The sequence below is a fragment of the Thermobia domestica genome, chromosome 16, assembly GCF_964235325.1.
Source record: "Thermobia domestica chromosome 16, izTheDome1.hap1.1, whole genome shotgun sequence".
NCBI lineage: Eukaryota > Metazoa > Arthropoda > Insecta > Zygentoma > Lepismatidae > Thermobia > Thermobia domestica.
Genome location: NC_137469.1, coordinates 32,389,136 through 32,404,485, shown reverse-complemented (window position 1 = coordinate 32,404,485; position 15,350 = coordinate 32,389,136). Strand labels below are relative to the sequence as shown.

Below are 15,350 nucleotides of genomic sequence, written 5' to 3'. Positions count from 1 at the left end.
CAAATACACTCATGTGATCCCAGTTCTTTAACATTAAGAATTTCTAAAAATAAAGATAATTAAACTAAAATTTATTGTTCCTTTTTATAACTGGGTAGAATTTACTGTTATGTCTGGGTATAATAAACGGTTTTGCGAGCTCGAAATATTTTAACAATCGGTTCTAGAGAACCGGTGCGAACCGGCTGAATAACGTCACTGGTGATAGTCAGCGTCACAAATCTCTCTTGAACATTGGGGGGGGGGACAAGTAAGACCATTTCCTTTTTCTCTCTTTCCTTTTTTTTTTTTTTTTTTTTTTTTGTTGAACGGTGCTTAAAATAGTTGTGAAGTTGAAAAACAATCCTGTGGAGAATCATGGGAGCAGAGTTCTCTTCAACATTGGGAGACGGGTAGATTTGAGGCTTATTCTGGGGGATCATCAATTTCATCTCACTTTCCTTTGTGGCAATCGGACAAAAGTCATAACATTTTGTCCCAAAAAAACACATTACACATTGGATTATTGGGAGGAACAGTCCCGCCAGTTCCAAGATTGGAGGGAACATGTCCCCCTCATTTCTCCGGGATTTGCGCCAGTGCTGATAGTATAAAATGAGCGACTTCTCTGATTTCCAAAGATAGCAACTGTATTGCGTGTATGTGTTGCCGCACAAGAAATAGTATGCAAGATAATGATGATCTACAATACTCACGGCAAAACCACATCCGCGAAAAGCAACAGTGATAGTGTTGCCAACCGTCCACTTCCAATTACGAAACGTTTAACTAATATAAGAGATTTTTTCAGTTGATGATGGGAAATTTATTGTAGAAAATTAACAAACACGAAAATCAAATCAAGAAAATTACAATCAGGCTAAGGCGATCACAAATACTGTCACATGACTATTAGATATTGTACGACTACGTACTCTCAGGTACACTCATGTCCAAAATGATTGTCGCATATCTATAACTGTCTTCTTATAAGAATATACCGGTAATTTGATAATGATTTTGCAGGGTACTTTTAATACTGATACTATGTGTATAATTGGGAAATTTATATTTGTAGTAAATTTCATACGAAAAAAAAATATAAATATGAAAATTACAATGAGTAAAACAAAATATTGGTAAATGGACAAGAACGTTTTATTTTCGTTTTATTGTTCTTATTTACTGCTCTTTTAACATGAAATTTGCCACATACATGTCTTTGTCGATTATACACACACTAACATTATAAGAAATACCGGCGAATTCGTTATCAAATTATATTCCTACAACAACATACTTATAGACATGCGACAATAATTTTGGGCATGAGTATACATTTCAATATAATCTCTTTTAAGGCAAAATAGCTGAATCATACAGAATATTCATTTCCAAGATTTCATTTCAACTTTTAATTATTTCACTCTGATTCGGAACGATGAAAAGAAAACTTTAGTGTGGAGTAGCAACATACATTTTCACCTCTTAATCTGTTTTTATATCTACTTCTTATAATTCATTCCAGATCGGCTAATATGTAATCAAAACAAACTCCATTTCTCCCCACCTCTTTGGCATTGCAGAAGGAGAAAACAAGTCGTCAATCTTGACCAAGTTTTGTGTTTCTGGTAGAAAGTGTGGGAGATAAAGTCGATTGTTTATTTAACAATGGTGGCCTCCAACAATGAAACTATCAACAATACGTGAAATCGACAGGCACCATTCCCTAGATATTTCAATCGTAAATGTTTGTGCTAGTTTCTTGTCGAAAGTATGGAAGATAAAATTAATTGTTTATTTAACAATGGTGGCGTCCAACAATGAAACTAACAACAATATGTGAAATTGGCGTGCACCATTCCCTAGATTTTGTAACGTCCATTAACCAGACTGTATCCATTCTTGTCAAGCTTTTGAATTATTCATTTTATTTTTGATTGTTTTAATGTTATTAGTTGTATATGTTAACATTGGTGACGGTGGCGCCATCTACCGTGTTAGACACGAACTATTTGAACGTTACAAATAACCTTAAATAATTAATATAGTTTAAAATCTATACTTTTATCCGAATCCGCTTGCACCTGATGCTGAGAAGGTTTTTTGTACTGTTTCTGTGAGTCACTACCAAAACCCGTAACCAACAATTAATATTTTTAATATTTGCCTTATTATTGGTCCCTATTTATGCATTAAATGTTTGACTTTAACCGTAGTTTTTAAATTTAATTTCTACGAACAAGAACTAATTTGTTATAAAGTTTATACAATATGAAATTATTGTATGAATACAGCAACTATTCATTTAATTTACAACCTTGTCATCCTTTCTAATTCAAACATCATTTGGAGAGTTCAGTGCCAGAGTCGCCTAAGCACCAAAATAGAATTTTTTTTCAGTTATGTCCACGACCCGCCCGGCCCATAGATGCTATTGTTTACCCAAGGATACATTAACCTATCGGGAAACAGACTCATTCAGTGCTAGAAGGGCGGTGATTTCTTGTTATGTTGTTAAAACTTAAGGAAAAGTTGAAAGTTGAACTTTTGGTCCAATTATCTCGAAAGGATGAGCTTAGTACATAGGCTACTTTGGCACTCAACCTTTTATTTCACAACTCCGACTACCAAGAAGACGACAATTGTCATTTAAATTTACTATTGTTACTAAAAGATGTGTTACCTATCTCACTAATACAGATAAATATTATAAAATATTTTAAAATACGATAGGTAGAACTATCATATTATTCAAGTTATATTTAATTCTTTAGATATGTTTATGTACATTATATTCAGCAGTTGTGGATGTTGGAAGTGAACTACCAACATTCACGTTTATCAGACCACGTGTGTGAACATGGTGGGGAGAAAACTTGTTTGAATTTCCTATCAGCTTATCTGCAATAAACCATAGAACACGTGGTTTGTCCAATAAATACGCGAACTGAGTTAGTAGGGTGACCTTGAGTTGAGTGCTTTGTTAGCAGAAGACCCACTGGAGCGAAAGTAAACGTCAGACCAAAAAGGATAGCGTACAGCCTGAGGTGGCATTGATTTTGTGGTGTCCTATTTCTTTTCGTGTCGACGATGGATATCAATGAACAGATGTTAAATGGAGCAACAAATCAACATCAATTTTTTGGTGAAACTGGGAAAAAGATCTCAGGAAATTCATGAAATGTTGAGGGCTGATTGTGGAAATAACGCACCTAAGAAAATAGCTCTTTTCAAGTGAATCAAGCTTTTCCATGAGGGTCGTGAAGACATCAGATGAGGCAAGGCCAGGACGACCGTCGATGTCCTGTGTTGAAGACAACATTGACCGTGTGTGGTCTCTCGTCTTTTAACTATCCAGATGATTCCTGATCAACTGAATTTAGGAAAATCGTCTGTGCACACGATTTTAAAGAAACATTTGGAGTTGGAAAAAATATGTGCAAAAATTGTCCCAAAGTTGCTAACACCTGACCAAAAGTTGGGAAGGACCAAATGCTGCACGGACTTGGAAAATTCTGTTCTAACTTCCGATTTCGTTGAAAAAGATCATCACTGGTGACGAATCGTGGTTGTACGTAAAACGATCATGTGGAAATGGCATCTGGGACTACGCAGAGAAGATAAACGTGAAATGACAAGATACCTGAAGAATCTGACTTGGCATTACTTCCAGGGATGTTTTCAACAATGGACACGGAGTTGGAACATTGCTAAAAATGGGCAGTATTTTGAAGGAGACAAGATTGATATACCTAATTTTGTAAATACAGTGTTTATGACATCAGTTCGCGTATTTATTGGACAGACAACGAGTATACTTAGATATTTATATTATTTAAGTAATCAACAAAAAGATGTTATTAACAAAGGTTATTTTAAGAATAATAGATCGCGAACATTTAGAGCCGAACATTTAATTTCCATTAAAGAAACTGTAGGAAAACATAAATTTCAGAACCGACATTTTTATTCAGTTACTAAAACAGAACAAAAAAGAGAGAAAAAAAGAAATGTTCACCAGTCAACATATGTTACAAAAATGTTTTTTGTATGTTGTTTTATTCTTTATTTTGTTGTTTCAGCATCCCTCCCCACACCCACTAAAAAAAGAAGGATAGGACCAGAAAATTCAAATATGTACGCTTTCTTCTGTAGCCAAATGGCGTCAAACTGATAAAAAAAAGAACATCGTAATATGAAAACAAAGAAGGATCGTAATATGCTACACTGTTTCATTGTTTTTACTATTATTATTCTCTCAGAAATGGAGGGGCTATTCACAAAAATAATGTCCCAAAAACGTTAGATAAAAGAGGAAAGACGCCTTTAGATATAAAACAAAAGGATGTAAGAAAATATATAACAGTGGATTTTTAGATCTTTTTTAAAATATTTTTTGCGCTTCTTTCCATTTTTTTTTTTTTGTTGTTGACCAGCTTGTGTTCCAGCTGTGTGACACATCTTGTTTCTATTTTTTATTACTATTTTGTTTTCACTCTCTTCAAGAGGCTGCAGCATTCATTGTAATATTTAAAAAATATAAAATCAGTTGTAGGTCTGAATGTATGTTCAAGTTTATTTAAGTCAAGAAACAAGCTGAGTTCGTTTCAAATCAAATGAAATCCTTTGAGTTTAACGTCCCATGATTATGCCCTGTGATTATGATTATGCAAGTGAATGATAATGCAAGAATAGGTGGAATGAGAAAGTGGGAGGAAACGAGAGTAGCCCCGAGAAAACTCACAGACACGGTGTTGCCCACCACAAACTTACTTTGACTGAGGATCGAACCAGAGACCCCACGTGTCAGAGGTAATCGCTCTACCACTGATACCACCGTTCCCCGACGATTTGGGTTCAGATTGAAACTAAGGTAGATGCATAAACCCAAGGATCTTATAAAATAGAGGATCTGCCCTTACAACAAAATCTTGAAGCCGTACGTCACAGTTTCGCCCCCCCCCCTACTCTGCCCACTCAGCCCAATAGGATCGCAATGTTTTGAGTCAACAATCATGGCGGAAACGAAAGTAACCAGTCAGACTATCGCAGAAACGAGAGTAGCCAATCAGACGTGCCGATGCTCGTTTGTTTTTTGGCTTCATCGATTTAATAGGATGAAGATACATATGGGCAGATCCTCTATTTATAACATCCTTGCATAAACCATAGGGACTCAATTTTGACATTAGGGGGCGCGGTGGCTCAGTGGTAGAGCGTTCACCTCTGGTGCTTAGGGTCCCGGGTTCGACCCAGCCACCGCCAAGTGAACTGTGTGGTGGACAAACACCGTGTGCGAGAGTTTTCTCGGGGTTCTCCCGTTTCCTACCACTTTCTTCATTCCACCCTTTCATTCATTACTCATCATCGCCGTCTTCTTTAGCTTAACCTTCATAACGTGGGACGTAAAACTCAAACATTTCATTTCATTTCATTTCAATTTTGACATCGGGGTCGCGCTGGCTCACTGGTAGTTCGCTTCTAGTTCGTGGGGTCCCTGGTTCGATCCCAGCTTGCGCCAAGTGGACTTTGTGTTGGACACACACCGGGTCTATGGGTTTTTTCGGAGTTCTTTCGTTTCCTCATACTTTCTTTATTCCACTATTTCATAAATTTCTCATCATCATCGTCTCTTTTAGCCTGGCCAGCATAAACGGGGGACGTAAAACTGAAAGATTTCATGTCATTTCATTTTCAATTTTGACACTCAAAGCGCGGCAAATGTGTAACTTCTACTTTCAATACATCGATAAAGATGTACATTGAACTTCTTTCTGAAGACACTAACTTTTTATTATTATTTTTTTAAAGGAAAATATTTCTTGCTATGTACTACAATTTTTGGTAGAACAAAATTTACCTTGAAACCAGAAATGAGAGAATATTTCTAGCACATTCAGTTCCAATAGATAGATAGATAGATAGAAAATATATTGCACTTTGGAGAGACTGAATTTATATCAAAAACAATATATCACTATCTACCGTACGTACACCCGCAAATTTTTGTTGGGATGGGTCCAATCTTTGAAAGGGAAGGTCCTATCCTACAAGTCACTACGTCTATGTAGTATTTAAGGGCATTGTTGTATGTTTAGGCGTTTGTTATTACTTCCACTTATATTTTCAGGGAAAAAAATGATAGAAGTAGATTGCTTTTAGAAGAGAAAGAGTACCGATGAAGTGCAAGATCAAATTTTCTTACCACATTCAGTGGCGGATCTAGAAGGTAAAAACTGAGGGGGGGCAGCAAGAATCCAGAGTATGATAGGTATATCATGAGTTTACTATGAACTTTCAAAAATATGTAAATAATAGATTCAATCTCTACAATTGGATTTTAATGCTTCATTTTATATTAATATTTTATAACAATAACAACAATGAAATTTAAACATGATTTCTAAGGAGCAAACGCAATTTGAATAAATATTATGTTACAGGTGGATGGATCAACATTTAAAGTTTAAACCTAAAATACTGTTAAATTTCTCTGAATGTTGATATATTATTTTTATTATTCTACTTTTCGCTTGTTTCTGTTGTACTAGAGAAGAAACACCTCCTCCAGTTCCCATCCAGGCGGCAACGTACCAAGAACTGACGAAACGTTGTCACGTTGGACCGCAATGGATATACGTTGGAATAAGAAGGACGCTGAACGTACATCTCCAGAAACGATAGATATGCGTCTGCCTACCTCTCTGATAAAATTAAGGCTTCTAGAACCCCATGCTCCGCTGGTCTCGATAGTTATTGGAGCAAATATAAATTTATTGAGGAGGATATAGCTTCAATTATTTTTACCACTCAAAAAGCTGGGGCTCAGCTCCCCTGGCCTCGGGCTATATCCTCCATTGGCTACATTAGTAATTTCTCTGTTAAACAAATATAATTTTGTCTAGAAATTGTACAAATATATGTTAGGAAGTTTAGGATGTGGCAGATCCGATGTAGTAGGATCCTCTATTTAGGTGGGACCGTAGGTGGGACCGTGCATACGTATTACCGCTTTTACTGTATGGTAATAAATACTAAAGCCGCCGATAGTAGTACATTTTTTTACCAGTTCCGGTTTCAATAGAAAGATAGGAATTGAAACGGAATCTATTCTTTAGCGATCAATGCTGAAACCGGAAGTGAAAGATTCTACCATTTTAAATTTGGACAGAGGAAAAGGTTGGGAACTGGAGCCTATTGTTGCATGTTTAATTCATATTACCGTATTGGTCCGAAGATAAAATGCTCCCTAAAATTTGAAGAAGCAAGCGGGAAAATAATATCCGAATATAAACGGATTGAAGAAAAGAAATACTCGTAATTGTTTACCGGCAGTTTCAGAGATAATTAGACAGGTACACATTTTATTTTTTGTCCTAGGTTTGATAATGCTTTCTTTTCTGCACGATCGTTCATATCGAAGGTCCATTTCAGTAGAACTGAATATCGGAATAAGCTTAGACAATAACGAAACTAATCTTACTAGTAAAATTAAATAGTACATTTTGTACAATGATATTGTTGGATAACTCTACGGCAGTCTAGCCAAGACGTTCATAAGGTCGTTAACCGGGAAATTACTCCAATTTTGGATGAAATATGGCTAAAAGTTATTCGTCAGATTTAATTCCAAATCTATCTCTCTCGCTATATATATATATATATATATATATATATATATATATATATATATATATATATATATATATATATATATATATATATATATATATATATATATATATATACAGGGTGGTAGGTAACTCTACCGACAAACTTTGGGAGGCGATTCCTTATACGAAATGAAAGAAAAAAGTTCTAATAAACATGGGCCGAAAAATGCCTCCTTTCAGAGTTATGATCCATTGAAACTTCGAAAAATCATTTTTCAAAACTCTCTGACTTAGGAACTATAGGACCTATCTCAAGCGGTTTAAGCAATTACACAGGAACTGATATACGCTCTATCTAAATATCGATGTTTCAGAATTCACTGGTACCAGCGAAACGAACGCACCACTAGTACTTAAAGAAGTATTTCTATACTTCAACTTCCTTTTTACAGTTCCTTTCACCGATAACGGAGGATGGTAAAACATGGATATTTAGATAGAGAACATGCTAGTTCCTGTGTAATTCCTTAAACCGCTTGGGATAGGTCCTATAGTTTCTAAGTTAGGGAGTTTTGAAAAATGATTTTTCGAATTTTCAATGCATCATAACTCTGAAAGGAGGAATTTTTCGGCCCATGTTTATTAGAACTTTTTTCTTTCATTTCGTACCACCCTGTATATATATATATATATATATATATATATATATATATATTAAATCTGTAATCAGTTTCACATCATAGTTCTATCTACGCCATTAAAACATGCCACTAAAATCGTAAACTATTAAATCATATGTAACCAGGGGGAAAAAATGAGTGGGAACGTCCCCCACTTCCAAAAAATATCTTTGACGTCCAAAAAAATTACAATTGGCAAAGATAGGCAGGGAGAATGGTTAATATTATGCGTCCCTGTACCTTTCCAGATCCACTTTTACCCTTGTATGTAACTAACAATAATTTGTCATTTAGATTAGCTTAAAAATGATTTCCTCTTTAGTACGGTAATTTTATGATCAATTTCACTCCAATGAAATAAAAAATGAGTTTTAGAGAAATCCACAAAGAAAAAAAATCATCACTTTAACGCATGGTTCTCACTAGAGGATCTAGAAGTTAAAAACTAGGGGGGAAAAATCATCACTTTAACGCATGGTTCTCACTAGAGGATATAGAAGTTAAAAACTAGGGGGAAAAATCATCACTTTAACGCATGGTTCTCACTAGAGGATATAGAAGTTAAAAACTAGGGGGAAAAATCATCACTTTAACGCATGGTTCTCACTAGAGGATATAGAAGTTAAAAACTAGGGGGAAAAAATCATCACTTTAACGCATGGTTCTCACTAGAGGATCTAGAAGTTAAAAACTAGGGGAAAAAATCATCACTTTAACGCATGGTTCTCACTAGAGGATATAGAAGTTAAAAACTAGGGGGAAAAATCATCACTTTGACGCATGGTTCTCACTAGAGGATCTAGAAGTTAAAAACTAGGGGGAAAAATCATCACTTTAACGCATGGTTCTCACTAGAGGATATAGAAGTTAAAAACTAGGGGGAAAAATCATCACTTTAACGCATGGTTCTCACTAGAGGATCTAGAAGTTAAAAACTAGGGGGGAAAAATCATCACTTTAACGCATGGTTCTCACTAGAGGATCTAGAAGTTAAAAACTAGGGGGGAAAAATCATCACTTTAACGCATGGTTCTCACTAGAGGATATAGAAGTTAAAAACTAGGGGGGGAAAATCATCACTTTAACGCATGGTTCTCACTAGAGGATATAGAAGTTAAAAACTAGGGGGAAAAATCATCACTTTAACGCATGGTTCTCACTAGAGGATCTAGAAGTTAAAAACTAGGGGAAAAAAATCATCACTTTAACGCATGGTTCTCACTAGAGGATATAGAAGTTAAAAACTAGGGGAAAAAAATCATCACTTTAACGCATGGTTCTCACTAGAGGATATAGAAGTTAAAAACTAGGGGGAAAAAATCATCACTTTAACGCATGGTTCTCACTAGAGGATATAGAAGCTAAAAACTAGGGGGAAAAAATCATCACTTTAACGCATGGTTCTCACTAGAGGATATAGAAGTTAAAAACTAGGGGGAAAAATCATCACTTTAACGCATGGTTCTCACTAGAGGATATAGAAGTTAAAAACTAGGGGGAAAAAATCATCACTTTAACGCATGGTTCTCACTAGAGGATATAGAAGTTAAAAACTAGGGGGAAAAAATCATCACTTTAACGCATGGTTCTCACTAGAGGATATAGAAGTTAAAAACTAGGGGGAAAAAATCATCACTTTAACGCATGGTTCTCACTAGAGGATATAGAAGTTAAAAACTAGGGGAAAAAATCATCACCTTAACGCATGGTTCTCACTAGAGGATATAGAAGTTAAAAACTAGGGGAAAAATCATCACTTTAACGCATGGTTCTCACTAGAGGATATAGAAGTTAAAAACTAGGGGGAAAAATCATCACTTTAACGCATGGTTCTCACTAGAGGATCTAGAAGTTAAAAACTAGGGGAAAAAAATCATCACTTTAACGCATGGTTCTCACTAGAGGATATAGAAGTTAAAAACTAGGGGAAAAAAATCATCACTTTAACGCATGGTTCTCACTAGAGGATATAGAAGTTAAAAACTAGGGGAAAAAAATCATCACTTTAACGCATGGTTCTCACTAGAGGATATAGAAGTTAAAAACTAGGGGGAAAAAATCATCACTTTAACGCATGGTTCTCACTAGAGGATATAGAAGTTAAAAACTAGGGGGCAGTCAGAATCTAAACTATGATATGTATATCACGACAAGAAATCATTTTATATTACCTTCATGTATATCCCCCAACTTAAGTGTTGTTTGAGCGGCTGAATAATGCGACCAGCTGAAGCTAGTATTATTCATTATTAATAAAGTTATTGTTCGTTATTAAATATATTTTTTTTGGGTGCCATATAAGGGTGAACGCACTGGACATCTGTCTGGTGTCGCGGAGAGCCCTGATTGTATATGAAAATTCCTAAATTAAATTTTCAGTTTACACATTTTATTCTAAAGATGAAGCAGAATTTTATATATAAAAATAAATTTGTACTCACCACTGACATGTATGCTGGTAGAACTGCTTACAACAACCTGTCTTGTTAAACGGTGAATAGTTCGACATCTATACGAAGAATAACGATCACTCGGGTCTACGTTTTGAATTAGCAGATCTCCAGTTGGAAGTAAATGGAATTTCCCATCTGCAATACAGAAAAAAAGTGGAATCATTCATTTTTAAATACTGTACGTACATTCTGTAAGACAAAATTAATCAACACTCCAAACGTTAAATTATTCAAACTATGCGTCTCGTTTTAAATTGCGGACCTGCAGTAGACAAGTGGGGACAAATTCGTCAATTCCGGTATCAATACTATAGTGGTGCGTTTTGCACTTTTGTTGGAAATTCGATGACGGCTAGTGCGGAAAAGACCTTACTGCATTTTAAATTTTTTTTTGGACAACTCTTTTTCCCTGCCCCAACGGACTTAAAGTTTTTTAAGTGTTTGGTTAGGCAACACGCACAACACCAATGACAGAAAAGCTACTTGTGGTCGATTTCTCAATAGATAATGCTTTACATCCAGAATGTCCAAAAGTAGTGACTGTCCCCGAAATCATGGACATATTTCGTGATATTATAGTTCAAAATTGCAGAATTTCACCGAAACGTGTGTCAGAGATTGTGAGCATTTCTCTGGAATGCGTCGGTAGCATAATTCATAATAACTTGGGCACGTACAAGTTCTCGGCATAATGGGTTCCAAAAAATCTGTTAGGAGACCAAAAGAGTGAAAGAGTGACGGGATCAACAGAAGCCTTCTACTATTTTGAGCGGAATGCCGATCGATTTCTGTCACGAAGTAAAACCGTGGACTAAATTGGTTGTCCCAATACAATCCTGAAACGAAACAACAGTAAACGGAGTGTAGCACTCATTTCCTCCTCGGCCCAAGAAGATCAAGACAGAAGTAGACTGAGAAAGTGTTTGCAAAGTACAAGAAGAAGAAGCTAGATGGCTGAATAAAAAATGTCAGTCTTTTTTATACATAGAGAAATGTTTTGCAAGATATCACACAATTCTTGATTACTGAAAATTATATATTAATTTATTGACAAACAGTAATGTTTGATTAGAATTCAAGAGATTACAGAATTTTTTATATTAGAAAAAGGAGCTCAACAAGCATGTAGACAAATTGAACAATGCAAGAAAATTTAACAATGCAAGATGTAGATTGTATTATTTTATGTATACCTAGTTGCACGCTTCTATAGGGAATATATTTCATAGTACTTTATCATATGCAGAAACAAGGTACACAAGAGCGCCCATCAGGGGGGTACGGTGGGGCGCTCGCCCCCTAGTGGAAATTGTACTTCAGAATATCGAAAATTCAGTAGAATTTTTGCATTAGTTATAGCAAAATTCGGAACTATTTTTGAATCGTCGCTTATACTTGCCCCCCTTGGAAACCACAACATGGGCGCCCTTGAAGATACATAGTAGTTTTTGTCATTTACTTTCACGTAAACATTACAGAAATATACTCTGCTAGTAAACGATTACAAGGTATGTGCATTGTATCGTTTTTCCTGTAATAATTACTTAAAAAAAAACTCCCTGAACGCATTTTAATTTGCAGAAAACTTATGTGTCATTGAGTTAAACTAAGCTAAGAAAGTCTCACTATCATTTAAAGTTTCCGTTGTTGCTGTAATCGTTTACAGTGTACGAAAATTAATATTTGAATGGGAACTGGTTTATAGGCCTATTATTTCCGGTGACCCAATGCAGACAGTCAGACCGAGATTGAACGTATGTTTTAGGACTGTATATTTATTAAATTTCTATCACTTTCGCGTTTCAGAAAAACGTTACGGGTGCAGATAGGATCGCTCTTGGAATGCTATACTGAAATTAAAAGAACGTTCCTCCTCGCTATCTCTTTCCAAGGGCGCCGATTTCTCTGAAAATTTGGGGCGGCCCATTCAGATGCAGAAGGTACATATATGAGGATTTTAAGACAAGTTGCATTCAAATTATTCCAAATATGTATATTCATAAATACAATAGGGGGCGCACATTAGGTTTGGAAGAGCCCGGGCCCCCACGTCCCCCCAGGATCGGCGCACTTGTGTCTATCCATTCTTTTTCTATGGCGATCAACGTTGAAATTGGAAAGAATCGAGTTCTGTCACTTTCAGACATCATAGCGGAAAAGAGCGATAAATAGTGACATACTTAGGGGGGGGGGGCTATGGAGGTCAAGCACCCCCGCTTCTGAAATAAATATCAAAGATTCACCAATCTGCAATCATTGCCATTAAAACTGCAACAAGTATATTTCAGCTTCAATATTTCCTTTCAGGTAAAAACGTACACAGATATGACTGAATATTTCCATTTTTTTTTTCTAAAATGAAATCAGTTAAGTTGAAATGAAATTACAAATATTCAAGGAGCGTCATTTCAGACTAGCAGCGTTCACCCCGCTTCGCTGCGGTCACCCCGGAACGCAATAAACTTTGTTACTTAGATAATTTTTACTTTTTCGCTTTCAAGTGATATGATAAAAACCATAGAAGATTGCAGTAAATCTTAACATTATATCGCCTGTCATTTATGTTAACCCGCCCCGCTTCGCTGCGGTCATCCCGGTGCTGGCATATTGTAAAAGTGTCTGTAAAAATAAGCAAATCAATTAAAAAATTTTAAACAGAAGATTCAAGCGATTTTCCGCTGTATATCGCCTGTCATTTATGTTAACCCGCCGAGTGACACGGTCATGCGGGTTGCATATAAATACGTTTATTTTTACCTATGATGAACTAATAACAAAGGATTTGTACGTTATGGACACTTGAATGGTCAATTATCTCAAGACACTGGTAATTAAAAATTAAAGTGATATGATAAAAACCATCTAGGGTCCAAATCCTAATAACCCCCCAAAAATGAAAGAAATTGGTTCAGCCGTATTAGCGTGATGAGCGGACAAATTTTTGTACGTTCTCTTTTATATATATAGATTTGTCTGGGGGAGGGGTAAAATCCTCCACCGACCTAGGAGTTTCACGTTTTTTTTTTCTAGTATATTAGTGGACAATCGATTAAAATACATTTAATTCTCAAACTCAGGTGGGCAATTGGCCCACTACTTTCCCGTGTTGTGCATAGCTCCTCCCCGAAGCAAAATCCTAAATACGCCACTGGCGATAATGAACCTATTTTTTGAACACAAAATTATATCAAAAAGGTGTTTTTCTTTTATTCTTTCTCTCTCTTACCATTTTTGATCTAATATCTGTAGACGGATGAAGAATTTAGCCATTCTGTTGTTAGCAGAGTAAACGGAAGACGAATTCCGTGAATAATCAAACATAATGTTTCTATGGATTTCGTTTTTGTTTTGCTTTTTATGTAGCCTGGAGTTACAATAGATGGCTAATGGTTAGTACGAAGTTCATGTTATGGTTTCCTGAATGTTGATCTTTGGATCATATACGAAAAATACATACTTGATAGATCGGCGAACCTAGTGCAGTGTTTGTCAACCTGTGGCTCGCGACCTCTAGGGAGGACGTGAGAAGGTTGCGAAGATAAGTGGAAGAGATAAATATAATTAGAATCTAGTGCCGGAAAATATTTTTAAGAATTATTTTGATTTTTTATGATAGGCATGTTTTTTATTTTTATACATATTATTGATAACAACAAAAACTAGATCTACGAAACATTTTCAAGAGGTGGAGAGTTGTTTAAAACTCAATTTAAATAAAAGAGGTACGATGTGAAACTAATGAGTATTCCATACTGAAATACCAGAAAAATGCAAATGCAACGAAACTTGCATGTTGAAATATATATACAATTAAAATTGAAAGCTAATGAGATACGTAAGCATGGTGTGATTTCACTAGTACTGCAATGTCCGGTTCAATCTTCGTGAGCCCACATTTTCAAGTCATCTAAAATACACAATAACTTTTCTTAACAACTGTCCAAGCTTTTTTATCTGTTCAAAATTAGAAATAACTTTATTTTATAATCATATAACCAAAAATTGAGTTATAAAGTTTTAAAATTTCCAAACGGCCTCCATTTTGAAACAGTATGACGGACCGGACTCGATATTTGTGATATGAATAGGGATGCGCACGAGACAAGATTTGTGACTGTCTCGTCTCGAAAATGTGCTGTAAAAGTGATGTCTCGACTCGAAAAATGTATAGTTTTTCTATTTGAAGATCCGTGTCTCGACTCGAATTTTGTCCGGAAAATCCTGTCTCGACTCCTCTCATGCGCATCCCTAGATATGAATGAATTGGCCAAATTTGGTTTTAATCCATTCGCTATAAGGGAAATTACTGTATCTATTATATGTAAGAAATAGATTATACTATTATAGATATAGATGGATATCTTGAGATCTCCGCAATAGGTATATTAAAACTCACACACAAGCTTATTACATACAAACCAGAAATTACAAGAAGATCGCTGGCAAGGAGATGTGATCAAATGGGGGTCGTGATAGAAATTAGGTAGAGAACCATTGATGTAGAGCAAGATAAGCATAGTAACATAGATAAAGTATTAGTTCATGTACTTCTATATATGTCAATGACTGAATTCTAAGGTATTAGAACAGACAGTTCATTATTCAATTAACACATACTCATA

At 35.6% G+C, this 15,350-nt stretch overlaps 1 protein-coding gene across 2 annotated transcripts in view; it reads right to left on the bottom strand.

Moving 5' to 3' along the window:
* Window positions 1-15,350, bottom strand: part of Dscam2 (Down syndrome cell adhesion molecule 2) — a 558,607-nt gene that overhangs the window by 376,281 nt on the left and 166,976 nt on the right. For both annotated transcript variants that reach the window (XM_081742257.1, XM_081742256.1), the window contains exon 3: window positions 10,717-10,863. In XM_081742257.1, coding sequence (XP_081598383.1) covers window positions 10,717-10,863 — 147 coding nt within the window. The remainder of the gene's footprint in view (window positions 1-10,716; window positions 10,864-15,350) is intronic.